Here is a 17,762-nt window from a genome sequence, read left to right as displayed (position 1 = left end):
TCAGAAAACAATCAATTCCAAGCTCAAATCTGAAACAGATCCGAGAATAAAACTCGATTGGATTCTTCGAGGTTTAAGCAACACTCGATTTTATTGAATAACAAAAAACTGGTAAATAATGGAGAAGATGGGAGAGCGAAAAGGATTTGGTGGATGAAGAGGATGAAGATGAAGAATGAAGAAGCGACGGCTAATTTTGGGAGTCGACTCTCAAAACCCTAATTTGAGAGAAAAGATGAGTAAAATCAGGTTTAATGATCCGAAGGAGACCTTATGGTCTTTTTATCTTAAAATAAATTTGTTCAACAAATAATCTGTTAGGTTTGGAAGGACAGAGAAGTCTTTTTATACTCAATAAATTTGCTCAGGTAACTAAGCTATTCTCGTATAATAGACATAGTAGATTTCTTAAAAATATTGATATTTATGTGTTTTTTTAGCAATTCAATCTAACTAAAACACATATGATTAATATAAACACATTTTCAAACCTAACTATCTTACAAACCTATATAAATTAAACACATCTTTAATTGTCAATTATTTTAAATTTTATATTTAAAAATAATATTACTATTGCTATACACAAGTTCAACTCTAAAAACTAAACATATAAAACTGAAAATCCATTTGATGATTATTACATATTAAGAGGCTCTTCAGTCTATTTTCAAAAAAAAAAAAAAAAGGCTCTTCAGTCTTCATGATCAACTGTGATAGTGTGATTTTGGGAGGAACCGGTGCAAGTTGAAGTTATGTTTAAAGGCTCATTTAGTTCAGTTTCGGAATATGCAACATCTTCATTGTGCTGTGAACAATAGCTGATTCATTTAACATTCTGAGACTTTCTAGCTCTGCTGCAACTTGTTTCATGGTAGCCCTTTTTCTCCCTTTCAAGTTCAAGCATCTATATGCAAGTTTAGCAAATGTTTTGAGCTCCTCATTATTCCCATCATTACCAATTTTCGAATCAAGAATATCTAATATCCAATCCTCTTGCATTGCTGATACAAAATGTGTTGCTAAACTTCATCCTCGTCGTAAGGCTTAGGTGCCATTATTGGTTTTTGTTATGTCAAGAGCTCAACAAGAACTACCCCGAAGCTATAAACATCACCCTTATCTGTAAATTGGCTTGTCCAGAAGTATTCTGGATCGAAGTAACCAAATGTACCTTGTACCCTTTTAGTTGTCGCGTGAGTTTAATCAATGGAAATTGATCTCGAAGTTCCAAAGTCTGCCAATTTTGCTCTGTACTTGAAGACACTCGCTGATGTAATAGTATTCCACCATTTCTCTCGAATTTTTTTTTTTTTTTAGTTTAAGCATTTTTTTTCCTTTTTACTACTCTGCACAAACACATAGGTGCCAGTACCAATTGCACCTCTGTAACAGCAAACATGGCTGCATTACCCCAAGGTGTGAGTTAGTCGAGATAAAACATATTCAGACATTCTGTAGTTTACATGAGTGAATAATGATTTTTTTAGGACATCCAAGCTTTTCCAGGGAAATTTCTTGTGCTAATGCTTCTTGCATATGCAGTAATACTAAGCATCATCGGTAGCGCTAACTGTATAGCCATCTTTGCCATTGTGTTCAGGAGGCTCATGATATGGTATAGCACCTGGAACTGAAACCAGAGATCTCTGTGATTGTGTGAGGGTTGCTAACCTTTCAATTTTCTTGTTACTTGTGCTCGAGTTTGGCTGAGTCTGTAGTGAGTAATTTTATATAGATAGATGTGCTAGAAATAAAAATTAACATAGTCTAAACTTTGTTATTACTGCCACAACTATGTACCAATGGCAATATACGTTCCATACTTCCATTTCATGCACTTGCACCATCAGCCGTGAGACTGTAGAAGCTGATAGGCCCAAAGTCTCATTCAGTTGAGTTTGTGAACTACAAGTCTACCATGCTAAAATTGTTCACATATTCAATTACTCCCACGGCCCCGGCCCCTGTCAATTGTATACAGGGGGACGGAAATTGCACAACATTTTTTTAATGCAAATGTAAAATATATCTCTATAATTTATTTTTAAAATTTTGTTTTTCTATATAAAAATTTATTGTCTTAAATTTTGTTCAGAAAAAGAAAATTTTAAAAATAAATTGTAGAACTATATTTTATAAAAATATTAAAGTGCATGTCGAGTAGTGAAGAAAAACGAATAAAATCTCTTATCTAAAATTGTGATTAATCACCGATTAATCCACGTTCTATAGTTCGCCGGACTGATTAAATTTTTGATTATTCAATTAATCATCTGATTAATTTCAATCAATCTATCTAATCTCTAACTAATACTTGTTTAGTAACTTTTTCAATTGAATTTGATTTCCGAATTTTACGATGATTTAAAAATAACCAGACCGGGGTATGTTAATTGTTAAGCTACATTAATTTACCAAGCTGAGGGGCTCAACAACACGAGCAAAATGAGACGGGTCCATCGACCACACGACAAAGAGCATTTCACTGGGCCCCGGCCCAAACAAAAACAAAATAGACAAACAAACTCCCAGAAAAAGTAGCCGTTAGAAAAGAAAGAAAGGAAAAAGAGTAACGTTCGAAACTCCTTTTTTTCAAATGCCTATGTAAACCCTAATCTCTCTCTCTCTCTCTCCGCATTTCTTTATTAATAAAGACACAAATCTCACGCCTCTCTCCCTCTCTCTCTCAATCTCTCTCTCTCTCTCTCTCTCTATCTCTCTCTAGGATTCATATTCAAGAGAGGAACGGAGACGCTCTCAACCACTCTTCCTCTGCGTACAATTCACAAATTGAACAAATGGCTACGATCAACAATCAAGATAACAGCAACAACAACAGGCAAATCAACAACGTTGCTTCCTCCAAACAGCCACTTCAATCTGCTAAATCTGTTGATACCCAATCTGTTCTCAAAAGGTACTTTTATATATATCTTGTGTGTGTCTGTGTGTTTGATCTTATAGATTCGTTTCTGTTTCCGTGATTGCTGTTAGTATATAGCTTGGAGTGATGATTTCTGTTGTGGATTTCGTTCGTTATTGCCCGGATTTTTTGGTCGGACTCTATGGATCCGAATAGTTTCAGGATCCGAATCCGAATAGGTTATGCATCCACAAGGGTTTTTAGGGTTTTGATCCGAATTGTTTCATGTGTGTCATCAATGATTGTTCCTTTTGTTTTTTTATTTAATTGTCGGTGTATGGTTATGTATATTGTTGATCTAGGGTTTCGTGTTTTGAGTTTTTTTACCTCTGCTGCAAATTGGGGTTCTAGGGTTTCTGTACTTGTATATATATATATGGATGTTATCATGTTTCTGATATAGCTTCTTTGTTTGAATTTTTATGGAACAGGCTACAGTCAGAGCTGATGTCGTTAATGGTAAGAACAGAAAAAATATTAGCAATTTGCTCATTTGCGGTTAAAGTGATTACATTTTAATTTTTATGTGTTTGAGGTTGTTTGATTTTGATTTTATGTGGCAAATTTGTTTAGATGGGCGGTGATCCTGGAATTTCTGCATTTCCTGAAGAGGACAACATATTTTGCTGGAAAGGAACAATTACAGGGAGCAAAGATACGGTGTTTGAAGGAACAGAGTATAAGCTATCCCTTTCCTTTCCGACGGATTATCCTTTCAAGCCTCCAAAGGTTAAGTTTGAGACTGGGTGTTTCCATCCTAATGTGGATATCTATGGAACTATTTGCCTAGACATTCTTCAGGTAGTTTTCGGGTTATGCTTTGGTATTGTTTTTTTTTAATATTTAATAATCCTGTCGTTATATTCCGACATGGTTGGTGATATATGTTTGATCAATTTGTAGGATAAATGGTCATCAGCTTATGATGTGAGGACTATACTGCTTTCTATACAGAGCCTTCTTGGAGGTACTTTTTGCTCAACTTCAGTTTACAATAGTTTGATCGTTACTACATCAGAAACTTTGGCATATTTTATTTCTTTATGAGTTTACAAATCACTAAATGTGTTTTCTTTTTTCATTTAACTTAGAACCAAACACGAGTTCCCCTTTGAACACCCAGGCAGCAGCACTGTGGGAAAATCAAGAAGGTATAGTTGGTGTTTCTCCTTCATTTTTTGTCAGTTCTGATCTGTGAGCTGTTTTCCTCGGAGTAATTGAATTTGTAAATTGTCTAATGCTCAAGCTGTTATTTGCTCTTTTGCAGAATACAGGAAGATGGTGGAGAAATTGTACAAGCCTGCAGCTTAGCTTCTAAGTTCTTTACATTTGGACAGCTTTAAAGGGGAGGATGAAGGAGATTATTATCATCATTTTTATAGTAATAGATCGCATATCGTTGCCTTTCCTCCTATGTATTCCTTTAATTTGTGTCTTACAGAGAGGGATTTCAATGGCCAAGATTGTTATTGTACAACTATTGCATAAGTTCTGCATTTAGTTCTGGCTAAGAGAGGGATGATTATTGTTTCTGTTATGCATTTAGTTCCGGTTATTGAAATATGAAATGAAGAAAATTGCTTCGAATACATCAACATCCCTTTTTATCTTTTGTAGAACTGTATCTAGCTCATTTTGAACATTGCTGTAAAATATCCAGCTCATGTTTTGCTAAGTATCGTGGTTCCCATGTCAAGTGCTCTCTGTTTTGCAAAGATTACTTGACTCGTATGAGCAAGGTTTGGCTATGGTCTGTTGTGTGCTAGTAGTATATATAAGATTGATGTTGGACACCAGCATACTTTGATAAGTAATCGAAGTATCCTGGACCTTGCTGCTGATATAGCTGTAATTTGAAGTATCCCGCACGTACAAATGAGATTTCATTTAATTAGACCGACACAGGAAGAGTTTTAGGAATTGTGGTGAGGTGTTATTAGAGCAAAAGAAATTCTGCAAAGGAAGCAGAAAATGAAAGAAGTTGGTGATTTGGCTTCCTCGTCCCATATTCAAAGTAACCTTGCCTGTTATGTTAATTTGAAGCTGACCTTTTATTCTAGGACTTGAAAGCCTCCACCTCGCAGAAATGAAACAAATTAGAAGAGATGGGATTCCTCGTGCCTCCTGCTCATCACCCCAAAGTCATGCCCATTGCATTCATGTTTTAGCAGGCGTTTAATCAATCAATACGATCCAATAAAGCATCTTTTGCTGAAATTCGAGTAGTTTCTTGAAAACTTTCCTGGAGTATGAAATTTTGAATATACAGAGAAGTTTTTGTTATTCCTCCCAATAAGACGGCTAAGAAAATAGATTGCTTCTTCCAAAACGTGTCCGTTTCATTCTGCCCGTAATAATCCCCGTTTCATTATGCCCGTAATATTCCAATTAACTCTTCAGATAAGAAAATATTATTACAAATCCAATTTAAATATGAGTTTTTTTAATAATGTATTTTCGTTTAATAATAACTAGTTGTCAAAGCCGCGCTTCGCGGCGGCATAAAATAACTATTTAAAATCGAAAATCGGGGATTAATTGGAAAGATTAATCGGAGTAAAAATCAGATTTATTTTAATATTAAAATTTTATTTAATACTTGGTTATTATTATATTAGCTATTTAGTAACTAATATATGTACCATATTCATAAACTCTAAAATTATTCATATCTAAGTAGTAATATAGCATTGGGATTTTTTCATAAATACCTTCAGTCAGTGACTTCATATAGCCACTTCAGTCAGTGACTTCATATAGTCTCCTGTCCAAGAAAAAGACTCCATGTTTGTCTCTTTGCTTCTTCGTGATGTTTACTATATTGACTTAATGTACTTGTAATTTGTACACCACACAAAAAGCATTTCGTGTGGAAATAAAACTTGCCTGCCAAGATTGATTGAATCTTGGTTCATATATGCTTAAAACTGATGAGACAGCTGAAAGAACAAACTAGAAATATCATCGCCCCATACTTTCGCCTAATGCACACAAAAATCTTTAACACAATGGCAAAGATGGCTATACAGTTCGTGTTATCGATGATGCTAGTATTACTGCATATGCAAGAAGCATTAGCACAAGAAATTTCCCTGGCAAAGCTTGGATGTCCTAGAAAATGTGGCAACCTGATAATTAAGTATCCCTTTGGAGTCGGAAGCAGTTGTTCAGCTGACCAGGCACTGGAACTGTATTGCAACGCCTCTTTTAATCCACCAAAAGCTTTCCTCATTCATAACAATCTTGAAGTTCTAGAAATTTCACTAAAGGCAGGCACAATACGCATCAAGCATCCAATAATTACTGCGTGTACTAATAGGAGTATTGCTAAAAAGGTTATTTTATCTGGCCCCTTTACATTCTCATACACTGAAAACAGATTTACTGCCATGGGATGCAATGATCTTGCCTTAATATCTCGAAAAGGGTATGATTTTGGAGGGTGCATGTCATTTTGCAATTTTACTGCAAGAGACAACAGCTGTTCTGGGATAAACTGCTGCCAAACAAGAATCCCTCCGTCTTTGAAGTTCATCAATGCATCATTTAGGAGCGCGGGTCTTATAAATGATCAGAAAAGCTGTAGGTATGCTAGGTATGCCTTCATTGTAGATCAGAATTGGTTTAGGCACTTGAAAGATATCTACAGCGTGCAAACTATGGAACAAGTTCCTGCTGTGCTGGATTGGAGACCGATAGGGTTCTGTCACTCACTCGGGACAGTTAATTTATCCACTGATAGCTACAGGTGTGGAACAAATACTTTCTGTACGAATCAAAGCATGTGTTCTTGTATCAAAGGGTATGAAGGAAATCCTTATTTGCCTAATGGATGTCAAGGTAAAATTTTACAATATAATTAATAGTTGAGTAAATGACCAAGGGGTGGCCGGAATTTTTCAAAATTTGCAAAAAAATTCCTGGATTTTAGAAATAGTAGAATAGTGGCTAGAGTTTACTTCCGCCTTTTAATACTGCCGTTAATATAACTCCGTTAACTCCTAAAAGTTAAGAATAAATGACAAGAGGGTGATTGGAGTTTTCAAAAGTTGCAAAATAGTGGCTGGACTTTAAAAATAGCAGAATAGTGGCAGCCAATGTTTAGCAATTTTTGAGAAACTCCAGCCACCCCCTTGTCATTTATTCTTAATTTTTTGGAGTTAAAAGGAGCTACGTTGACGGTGCTTGACGTGCGCCACTTTGTTAGGAAGTAAATTTCAACCACTATCTGCTATTTTTAAAGTCCAGCCAACTTTTTACAAATTTTGAAGAACTCCGGACACCCTTTTGTCATTTACTCGTAATAGTTTGCATTTCTATAATTCACTTCTAAGCTGGTAATGTTGGAGATGACATATTGGTGGCTAAGCAGTGCTGCACTCAGTTAGTATAAATTTCAATTGATCGATCACCAAGGATGTAATTCATTTTTCAGTAATATTTAAACTAATGTTTTACCTCAATGTCAGATATAGACGAGTGTGCAAAATATGGTTCCAACAGATGTCAGCAGATCTGTTCCAATACCCCAGGAAGCTACAATTGCTCATGCATAGATGGATCAGAACCTGACGGACAATATAACTGCAAGAAGAGAGACCCTCACCGTCACACCAAATATTCAGCAACAGAAATTATGTTTAAAGGTATCCTCTAACAATTTCATAGAATGATTCATGATATCATATAATTCGGAAAGAACAGGTATAAAGGTCACTGAGTAATTTCATAATCGCCTCTTGTTCGTTTCAAATTTAACAAACAGGGGCTAATATGTTCTCTATCACTTTGTTCAGTTAAATTGTTTTCTCATTTAATGGAAACTTAAGGTCACTAGATGCTACTCATCTAGCTTTCTCTAGGTTTTTTTTTTCTTGACTATAATGGCTTATAGCCTTACAATTTGAGCATCTGTTCTAAGATATTCTCGAGGTGAGCCAGAGTCGAACCCAGGGTCTGGGCCAACAGAGTATCGGATATTTCAACTAACTCACACCTTTGGGTAATGCAGCCATGTTTGCGGTTACAGGGGTGCTATTGGTACTGGCACCTATGTGGTTGTGCAAGGTAGTAAAAAGGAAAAAAATGCTGAAACTGAAAAAGAAGTTTTTTGAGAGAAATGGTGGAATACTATTACATCAGAGAGTGTCTTCAAGTGATAAAAATGTGGAGACAACCAAATTGTTTACTTCAAAGGAGCTAGAGAAGGCAACTGACCATTATAATGCAGATCGAATACTCGGACAAGGAGGACAAGGCACTGTCTATAAAGGAATGCTGACAGATGGAAGGATAGTAGCAGTGAAAAAGTCAGAGAAACAAGATGAAAGTAAAGTTGAACATTTTATTAACGAGATTGTAATTTTATCACAAATAAACCATAGGAATGTGGTGAGGCTGCATGGATGTTGTTTAGAGACAGAGGTCCCTTTACTGGTATATGAGTTCATTCCTAATGGAACACTTTTCCAGTATATCCATGATGATAATGAAGACTTTCCCCTTTCGTGGGATATCCGCGTACGTGTGGCCACAGAAGTTGCAGGAGCTCTGTCATATCTACACTTTGCTGCCTCGGTTCCAGTATATCATCGAGATATCAAGTCTTCAAATATACTTTTAGACGACAAGTACAGGGCGAAATTGGCAGACTTTGGAACTTCGAGGTCAATTTCCATTGATCAAACTCACGCGACAACAAAAAGGGTACAAGGTACATTTGGTTACTTCGATCCAGAATACTTCAGGTCAAGCCAATTTACAGATAAGAGTGATGTTTATAGCTTCGGGGTGGTTCTTGTTGAGCTCTTGACAGGACAAAAACCAATCATGGCACCTAGGCCTTACGATGAGGGACGAAGTTTAGTCACACATTTTGTATCGGCAATGCAAGAGGATCGGCTATTAGATATTCTTGATTCGAAAATTGGCAATGATGGTGAGAAAGAGGAGCTCAAAACATTTGCTAAACTTGCATATAGATGCTTGAACTTGAAAGGGAGAAAAAGGCCTAGCATGAAACAAGTTGCAGCAGAGCTAGAGAGTCTCAGAATGTTAAATGGATCAACTATTGTTCAACAGCACTATGAAGATGTTGCAGATTTCGAAACTGAACTCAATGAGCCTTGGGACATAACTTCAACTTGCACCGGTTCCTCCCAAAATCATACTATCGAAGTCGATGAAAATTGCACTATCACAGTTGATCATGAAGATTGAAGAGCATTGAAGGAGAAGAAGTTGCAGTTTGGGTTGATATTTGCCTTTTTTGTTATATCTGTACTTGGGTTTGTTTATGTGAAGTTATCATGTATATGATGTAATAAATGCATTGAATTTATCACCATTTGTATCACCATTTGTGTTACTCTTGGGTTTTCTGGCTTTGTTATATTACTGGTATGGCATTGTGAGAAGTGCTGCAATTTTCTTCATGAAGGCCTGATGAGGTGCTTAACTGGTCGGGGAATTTTGGTTGGTAGTTTGCTCAGGTCTAAAGGGGTGATTTCTTTATTTTGTGGCTTCCTGGAGCAGTCTGCAGGCTGGTGGTAATATGCTGGTGCACTGTTTAGCTGTTTTTTTAATTGTGTTCGAGTATATGGTATGCTGGTTGGGTGAGAATGGTAGGGCAGATCAATATAGGATGTGGTATGGCTGGGGTCTGAACTTAGTTGTAGATTTACTGATCTTTTGCTAATTTCTGATTGGGGTTTGGGAGTAATGTTCAAGTCTGGGTCTGCTCAGATTTGGGTGTTGGCCCTCTGTCACAATTTTAAGAAATAATGCCCTTAGTATCACTTCACAACGCTACCTCATGTCACGTTTTGGGATCTGCTCAATAAGACTAGTTCGTCTGGCAGGTGGAGTTCGAGTGTTTGCAAAGTGATGGATAGTTCCTGTGATGTCCAGTGTGGGCAGAAATTCAATTCAATTGATGCAAAAGACCGAGTCTTTCAATCCGAGGACTGGAATCAAAAACCCAAGCTATACATAATACAGAAATCAACGAGAGTTCTGAAACTATATATGTACATACACTCTAGTATATAAGCAAGCCTTTCGTAATACTATATTGTATATACAAGCCTGTACATGTACATTCATTCCAGTATGCACGCATACAGGCAGTGGCATCAATGGTCAAGCATTGCAATCCGCTGATCACCCGAACCAATTCAAAAGAACAGATTTAAAGCAAATTCTGGCTCTAGGCGCCACATACAAGAAAGATAATAATTTGCAATTAACTAGACTGACATGATCTTTTACCACCATAGTCCATATATCTACTTCTAAGTAATATTTTTGGTGAAAATCAACCCTGTGCGGATCAAGAGAAAAAAGATAAGGAAAGGGCCATCCGGCCTATGCATTAAATGAAAATTAATCAGACCAAGTGGAGTTCTCATCTTTTTCTTATAACAAACTTACCAACATCATCACCAAGTCCAATTGAAACTCACCAATTAAAACCATGAAACAATTCTCATAATGATGCTGCTTTAAAATAGAAATGACTTGGAAGAGAAATGACATCAAGAAACATCCGGAACTGGTTCACAATAGGCAGATTTTGAGACTTAAAAAATTAAGTGACAAGACTTGGAAAGATTCTGTTGAAGAAGTGAATTTACGTCAAGGCCTCAATATCATTCCGATCTTCCGTGTCAAGTGAAAATTTCAAAGATCGCTCATAAGAACTTAACTTCTAAACAAACTACCTACTCAATACCACAGCTCTCAGGTTGCATTAACTGTAAGTCAAGGCCTTAATGTCATTCCTAGCTTTGTGTCAAGTGAAATTTCAAAGATTAGTCATAAGAACTGGACTTCTAAATAAACTACCTACTCAATACCGCAGCTCTCAGGCTAAATTAACTGCAATATACACATCCATTACAATAATTACACTTCAAAAAATGAACACGCCTCAGGAATGAGCAATTCAAAAAATGAATAGAACTTCTGGAATTAATAGCTAAAATTGTCACCTCCTTGACATATTTATAAATAAATAAATAACACCTACTATGTAACACATAAGACCTTCCCTTCTATTATATACTATGAAGAATAGAAGATAATGATTCCTACAATTTACAGGGCTATATATCAATATATAAATATATATCTATATTTATATACATTTATAGCAACTGTACCGTATCCACACTGGGGGCTGAATGAGAAGCAGCAAGAAGAGCTGCCCCAATACCTGATCCATCTTCCATGACCTTCAGTGTAACATAAGGAGAAATATCGTCTCCTAAAATTTCAGCAACGGCTTCATTTAAGTACTCTCTGAAAAGTGCATAGCTTGTATACAGTCCCCCCTCAACAGCCACAACCGTTCTCCTCATCTTAATACTTGTTCCACCTCTACTTCTTCCACTTGTGATCCCACCACTTCCGTCCCGTCCAATCTTCTTCAGGATTCCAACTATACCAGCGGCTGCCAACCGGGCAGCCCTACGAGTAACCACATCACATACATTTACAACTAGCTTCCTAACCTTTAATGGTACCTCGCAAATCTGAGAGTGCAAAAAACGAAGATCACAGGAGCTAAGAGACTTTTCTAATATTTTTAACAAGATTTACTTAAGAAGACAAGACCTACCCCCAGGACGTCACTCAAAATATTGGCTACCTCCCTCAAATCAGGAGAATTGTCCTCGTGCATAGCAGACATCAAGGGTGTCCTGAAAACATATTGAGTTATAATGAAATGTCAAAACTTCAGCAACAAGATAACACATGAAAAGGAGGGGTAAGGTGATATATGACTATCCACTGACTTTATTGTTGGTTAAAGTTATGCATCGTCAATGTCGTAGGGGTAACCTAATAGGTAAATAAACCACCAAAAATGAGACAAATTCCAACTTAATTAGTTTTAGCAGTAAATTTATGTTACCCCTGATAATTCATTAAAATTTAATTGTCGTATACCAGACAAACCATTATTAGCTTCTTTGATCTTGAACCACAAAATAATTCTGTTGGCATGCTTTGTTCTTGTGCTCAGCCCAACTACTGCCTACTTTCAACAATATATTTTGCATTTAATTGCTTCCTATATTTCATTTGTTCATATTGCAACTTTAGGCCACACTTTGTCATTGATTTTAATTCTTTTGGGGTAGTATTTAGATCTACCAGTTTCTATTGAGTATATACACACCTAACTTAGGGGAGAACACAAAGAATTATTGATGCTAATACGGGGTGGGGAGCATTTTTGTAATTACAAAATTTGACCATGTAATTACAAATATGCCATTAAATTACACTATATACTTAGGCAAGTTATATGTCTATGTACTTATGAGCCTTTTCATCAAATTAAATATGTAATTAAGTATACATACATACTACTCCCTCTGTCCCATTTAAATTGTCTTGTTTGTCCCAAAAAAATTTCCCCTCTTCTTTGTCCAATGTAACTTTCATACTACTTTCAGTGTTAACCATCATCAGCTCAAACAACTTTCAAAAATCGTCGTGCAAACAATTATAGAGTCCTAATAAAATGGATGAAAACTTGGTTATATTCTTGTGTAATTAATGCAATTTTAATAATAATAATGAGAATAAGACATCACATTTAATATATCTTGATATATGTAAAATTTGGAAATAATACTATTAGATTGAATGGTCAATGGAGGGAGTATATTGCTGCCGCTTTCAACAAGCATGTAACTGAATGCGATGAGCGGCGCGTAATTAAGGGGGTGGGTCTTTTTTAATGAAAAACACCTTATCAGGGAGAAATTCTTAAAAGGTCTTATTTGGGAGAAAAAGTAAGGATTTGCTACTATCTCCCAACTGAAGTATCTGGAAGAGACCAGCAGAGACGATAATCCTTATGTAAGGTTTCTGAATGGCTGACACTCTTTCTTCATTGGTTCAATCTGCTATTGGTATCAAACTTAAACTAACTGGACCCATGATCTTCAGACCCATAGTTGCAAAAGAAGTCTTTTTGCCTTCTTGCTTGTTGCATGTATTAACATATTAAAAGTCGCAAATTATTTCGGCAGCATAAGTTAGCAAAAAATGACAATTACTGCAATCTGCCAAATGAGGTCTGATATGGTGCCCCGAGTTCTAGATTAAAAATAATATACTGTAGGAATAGAGTACACAATTTAAGGGAATTTCTTAGGTAATAAATCAAAATTACATATTTAAAAGTTAAAAGCCCATATAACATATATATTGTGCACAGTAATATATGTTGTATCAAATCAAAAACATCTACAACACAGTCGAACTCATTCGATATCCACGTGAATTTAGAGAGGAGGGGGGGGGGGGGGATCAATTCATACGTGATACAAAAAAAATTAAATTATTATATAACAAGTAAATGCAGCATGGCAGTGAGTGTCTAAGGCAATGAGTGGAGATAGTGGTACCTCAGAATAAAGGGTTCTGATAACTTAGACGATACAGGCCCAAATATATCCGACTCCAAAGACATCCTAAGAATAACCCTTCTAACAATATCACCTAGATACATCCCTGATATCATTTTTTCAAAACCCTGTAGCAGAAACAATGAGCTGGTTAATGAAAATTACACTTTTCAAGGTAAACAGATGAGAGAAAAAGTTCTGGGAGGAGCTTAATGGAATGTTGAAACTGAAATTTACCTGATCATTCGAGTTTGGGCTCTCGCCATCTAAATCAATGTCATAACTTGTTCTGGGCAAATGAGATGACCAGAAGTTCCCCCATTCCATATTGACTACCTATTAATAGATGCATAATGTAAGCATGCTTGTATGAAGTTTTTTACACGTTTAAATATATAAGATAATACAAGGTAAGAACAGCGAAGGATACCATGCCTCCTGATGTAGTAAGAAGGCCTTGACATTTGATAATAGCATCTGCACGCTCCAAATAGCAGGCATTGGTACCAGTCCCAATTATCACTGCTACAACTGTATCCTCGTCATGATAGTGACCTAGTGCTAATGTTCCCACAGTATCATTCACCTGCTCAGATAAAATTGTAGAAATGAATATATTGTGTTGCTATCTGTTTGAAGTGGCAGATATTTAACCAAAAAACTTGATCCAGACTTATTTCACATGCAAAATTATATGGACCTCTGCATTATTTAGCAAAAAAAAAAATGTACCCCTCCATAGTATACATAAATTTACTTTTATGTGTGTCACATAAACGTGTGAATGGCAACACTAGTGATGTGAAGTAAAATTAAAGGGGAAACAACAACTGCAATGAATGCTACAATCCATAATCTTCCACCAGAAAGGACAGCCTCTTTTAAGACATTGAAATGTGTTTTTCACAATATCGATATTAGAAATTTCATAATATTCTGTGGGATCAAAGCATAGGCAGCCATTTTCTAGAAAGATTGTGTTGCATTCACCGATTACATCTTACAAACATGATGATTTAATGTTTATGTGAGTCACCGAAGACGGCATATAAACTTCTAGTACTCACACCATCATAGAGCTTATAGAATAACGTATTCACGACAGACTACAATTCCCACTAGTAAAAGAGAGAAACAATTATCAAAGAGCGGAAATAAGATTATCACATACAAGGGGAAAACACAGGCATAAACATCATGCAAGAACCTCTGGACAAATTCTGAAAGAAGTGAACAGCTGATATTTCTAACCAGTAACCAACACATCAAGTTAAACAATGATACCCCACAAGATGCTTACAAGTGCTGCTACCCTCATATCAAGACCTCTTCTGGATATTGCTTGTTGTAAACATGCAGAAACATCTTTTCCAACCTGACGTTAGATTTCATTATATTAGTTGCACTAAAATATATGTAAAAAATATTGGTGTAACAAAAGAAGGTGAATCAGTAAAATATAAGATCCAACGTATTAGTGCAACAAGTATGTGATTGTTCATGTGGCTATTCATTGTTCTGTTTAAGGTGGGGACTCCTTCAGTTAGGTACTAGAGCGAAGGCACAACAGTGAACTCGCCGAGGTTCACAAAATCAACCTACTATAAAGGTAAAAAGTGACTGCCACTCATACCAGTGACCAGAACAGCAATTGCAAATAGCAGATAGGAAAAAGCATCCACTTTTAGAGCGTAAAGCATAAATATAACAAACAAATCCCAACTGACCATGTCTGGGATAGAAAATCCTTTTGTCCATTTAATTAGAGTGCCAGATGAAACAGATAACTGCTTCACGGGAAATGAAAATGTGAAGCCAAGCTCCCTTCCTTTAACTTGTGAAACTTCCACGACATTTTCTTCCCTTTCAACAAATTCCTTCAAGGATGATGCAATAAAATCAAAAAGTTCCTGCCACCAAATGTATAATCATAATATAAGTTTCCATGGTCTTATTCTAGCTAATGTAATATAAAAATATGTGATGTACAAAATCTGACACCTCACTGGTACTTGTCATTAAATGTTCCGGAATTGGTTTCCGGTCCACATCACGTTTAAGTATAGATGACTTTTCTTCTCCGAGTCGAACCCTCACGACCCTAAAATTAGTACCTCCAAGAACTAAAGCATAATATGTTCCCTGCTCATCCCTGCAAAAAAATAATAATAATTATTATAAATTGGCTTAAGCGCACTACAAAAATAACATCACATTCAGCACAGAAACTAGAAGTTTTATTGTGAACATCAAACATGCAATCACTCCAGAATGAAACGTTTAAGACAGGGAATAATTATGCAAAGAATCCCAGATCACGTCCCCTAATATTTGACATATTTAAACTTCAAGAGAAATATGGCATAGTGCTGATAGAACATTAAAGTATCAGATACAAATGCTCCAGGATATTCTCCAATTTAAATTTGGCGGATGTATATGTTCTACATTAAGTAGTAAGAGACATATAATTATGATCCAACACTACTTCATGATCATAAATGACTATGCATTATCCAGATGTTCTACATTTGGAGCTCAAGTGCCCAAGCTCTAAATGCCTAAAATCTTAATCCTTTTTTTCTTGCTCAAGTGCTGAGTCTGTGCACCTGTGACCAATTTCATATCCAATATCCATAAATCCTAATTTTTCCTAAAAAAATCGACACTTGAATTCGTCCAACAAACATATCCACGTGCAATACATTTCGTAATCAAAAACCGTTTGACCACAATAAAAAATAAAGCAACAACCCGAAATCACCAGACTAACGGAAGCCATACAGAAAACAGCAATGTGTGCCCAAACCAGAAAACGCCAAGATCTTACAGCTCATTCAATTTCCAATGCGAAAGCCAAAACCGAAGAAAAAGAAACATAAAGGCATATACCAATGCAAACACAACCGACTTAAAAATCCCTAATTAAAAGAATCAAAAACAAAAGAGGAGTTGATTATCATAATAATACCCAGTGGGAAGATTGTGGATGAAAGTGAGAAGCATCTTGAGCTTACTCCCACCTTCAGAAGCCAACCCAGCATGCATCTCAACAGCCATGGCATCAACAACTTGTCTCAATCTCTCTACTGATGTTGAACAAACTTGCTCCAACTCCTCCAATACTCGCACCACTTTCCTCCACTTTCGTCTGCTACTTACTCTTTTCCCCACCATCACCGCCGCTATTCCGCTCGTCGCCACCGCCACTCCCACCGCGAGCCCCACCGCCAATTTCCCCATTTTACCCCCGATTCAATCTTCTCTCAATCTACTCGATGAGCTTTCCATTCATTCCCTCAACTGCCAGATTTCGCCGCCCGCTCGCTGTTTCTCTGTTGTGTGTGTATGTATAGCTTGTATGTATAGGTTTCAGAGAGAGAGATACAGGGAGAGAGAGAGAGAGAGAGAGGGAGAGAGACGAGAGAGAAAATATTGGTCTTTGCACAAAAGTATCGTTGGAAAGCGAACTGATGGGTACTTATATTGCTGCTAAATGACCATTATACCCCTTTCGCATTTTATTTGTATATTAAAACGTGATCTTTTCCCGTGTTTGACCATTTTTCAAATGACACCAAATATTTTAAACGATTCTGGTGTTGCTTCATTATTTGATGATTTATTCCTACTTACTGTTTTGCCCATTACTCTGTTCATTCCCTAAATTTGTTCCATATATTTTCAAGGGGATATATTGTGTTTGTAATTTGAATTAATAATAACTAAAAAAATTCACTAAATTAAAATTGATTGTGATTTATGTAGAGTTAAAATTAAAGAATCATATAAATTGAATTCGAACTATTTAAGTTAGAAGCATAATTTTCAATATCTCATTCGAAAAATCACACAATATTCATCATTTTATAAAATCTTATAAAATTCATCAGATTTTGAATACATTATACTTTAGTAGATTATACTTGAGTAGATAGTTAAATAATATTGATTATCATTAAATATTATTAGATTTTTTTATATAACTTAATATCATAATTAATATTTCAGGATATAATTTAGCAAAAAAAAAATATCTCAGGATATAACACATTTTTTTAATCGAAATTGAATATATATGATTTCACAAATGAAAAAAGTTCATAAAAATCTCCATTAAATATAAATGAAATCAAAGGAGTACAAAATATTATATTATACACTAGTTTCATTTATTGTATTTGCTAAATACTAATACTCCCTAGCATGCTTGTTTTGATCGATAAAATCAAGAAGAACAATATAAATCTTAATTAGCCAAGAAAATCTCAAAAGATCTCTCAATCTCTTTTAATATTTCATTCACGATTGCTTGGTTCATTCCTGTTTTTTTTTTTTGTAAGGATTCATTCCTGTTTTATTGCTGCTCTGTCTCAACAAAATTATGAACTTGGTATCTTTCCCTTTTTTTC

The 17,762-nt window shown here is 35.8% G+C and overlaps 3 protein-coding genes across 3 annotated transcripts; 2 read left to right on the top strand and 1 right to left on the bottom strand.

Annotated features, from left to right (window-relative positions):
* The first annotated feature begins 2,630 nt into the window (after window positions 1–2,630).
* On the top strand, window positions 2,631–4,515 carry LOC108200737 (ubiquitin-conjugating enzyme E2 20-like). Its single transcript, XM_017368986.2, has 6 exons — window positions 2,631–2,920; window positions 3,358–3,385; window positions 3,500–3,727; window positions 3,830–3,893; window positions 4,018–4,077; window positions 4,194–4,515. The coding sequence occupies exons 1-6, from the start codon at window positions 2,802–2,804 to the stop codon at window positions 4,235–4,237; spliced, it is 543 nt and encodes a 180-aa protein (XP_017224475.1). The 5' UTR covers window positions 2,631–2,801; the 3' UTR covers window positions 4,238–4,515.
* Window positions 4,516–5,844: 1,329 nt separating this feature from the next.
* Window positions 5,845–9,360, top strand: LOC108200846 (wall-associated receptor kinase-like 8). The gene is made up of 3 exons (XM_017369108.2): window positions 5,845–6,766; window positions 7,396–7,572; window positions 7,938–9,360. The coding sequence occupies exons 1-3, from the start codon at window positions 5,857–5,859 to the stop codon at window positions 9,143–9,145; spliced, it is 2,295 nt and encodes a 764-aa protein (XP_017224597.1). The 5' UTR covers window positions 5,845–5,856; the 3' UTR covers window positions 9,146–9,360.
* Window positions 9,361–10,863: 1,503 nt separating this feature from the next.
* Window positions 10,864–16,804, bottom strand: LOC108203143 (hexokinase-3). Its single transcript, XM_017371904.2, has 9 exons — window positions 16,322–16,804; window positions 15,352–15,502; window positions 15,078–15,260; window positions 14,651–14,725; window positions 13,781–13,936; window positions 13,588–13,686; window positions 13,351–13,478; window positions 11,547–11,628; window positions 10,864–11,460 (listed from the first exon to the last, which is right to left on the bottom strand). Exons 1-9 carry the CDS (start codon window positions 16,591–16,593, stop codon window positions 11,074–11,076), a joined length of 1,533 nt encoding a protein of 510 aa, XP_017227393.1. The 5' UTR covers window positions 16,594–16,804; the 3' UTR covers window positions 10,864–11,073.
* Between the last annotated feature and the right edge of the window lie 958 nt (window positions 16,805–17,762).

This window comes from Daucus carota, chromosome 9 (assembly GCF_001625215.2).
Source record: "Daucus carota subsp. sativus chromosome 9, DH1 v3.0, whole genome shotgun sequence".
Classification (NCBI taxonomy): domain Eukaryota; kingdom Viridiplantae; phylum Streptophyta; class Magnoliopsida; order Apiales; family Apiaceae; genus Daucus; species Daucus carota.
Note: the sequence above shows the minus strand (reverse complement) of the source record. Positions and strands in the feature narration are given on the sequence as shown.

What these genes read in the sequence shown, in the direction of transcription:
- LOC108200737 (XM_017368986.2), top strand. Translation starts at nt 2,802, where the DNA reads ATGGCTACGATCAACAATCAAGATAACAGCAACAACAACAGGCAAATC. An exon ending in ACCCAATCTGTTCTCAAAAG is followed by an intron (nt 2,921 to 3,357) that starts GTACTTTTATAT and finishes TTTATGGAACAG; the next exon opens with GCTACAGTCAGAGCTGATGT. An exon ending in ACTGTGGGAAAATCAAGAAG is followed by an intron (nt 4,078 to 4,193) that starts GTATAGTTGGTG and finishes GCTCTTTTGCAG; the next exon opens with AATACAGGAAGATGGTGGAG.
- LOC108200846 (XM_017369108.2), top strand. Translation starts at nt 5,857, where the DNA reads ATGAGACAGCTGAAAGAACAAACTAGAAATATCATCGCCCCATACTTT. An exon ending in TTTGCCTAATGGATGTCAAG is followed by an intron (nt 6,767 to 7,395) that starts GTAAAATTTTAC and finishes CCTCAATGTCAG; the next exon opens with ATATAGACGAGTGTGCAAAA. An exon ending in AACAGAAATTATGTTTAAAG is followed by an intron (nt 7,573 to 7,937) that starts GTATCCTCTAAC and finishes TGGGTAATGCAG; the next exon opens with CCATGTTTGCGGTTACAGGG.
- LOC108203143 (XM_017371904.2), bottom strand. Translation starts at nt 16,593, where the DNA reads ATGGGGAAATTGGCGGTGGGGCTCGCGGTGGGAGTGGCGGTGGCGACG. An exon ending in ATATGAGGGTAGCAGCACTT is followed by an intron (nt 13,937 to 14,650) that starts GTAAGCATCTTG and finishes TTATCTGAGCAG; the next exon opens with GTGAATGATACTGTGGGAAC. An exon ending in TCAGAACCCTTTATTCTGAG is followed by an intron (nt 11,629 to 13,350) that starts GTACCACTATCT and finishes ATATGTTTTCAG; the next exon opens with GACACCCTTGATGTCTGCTA.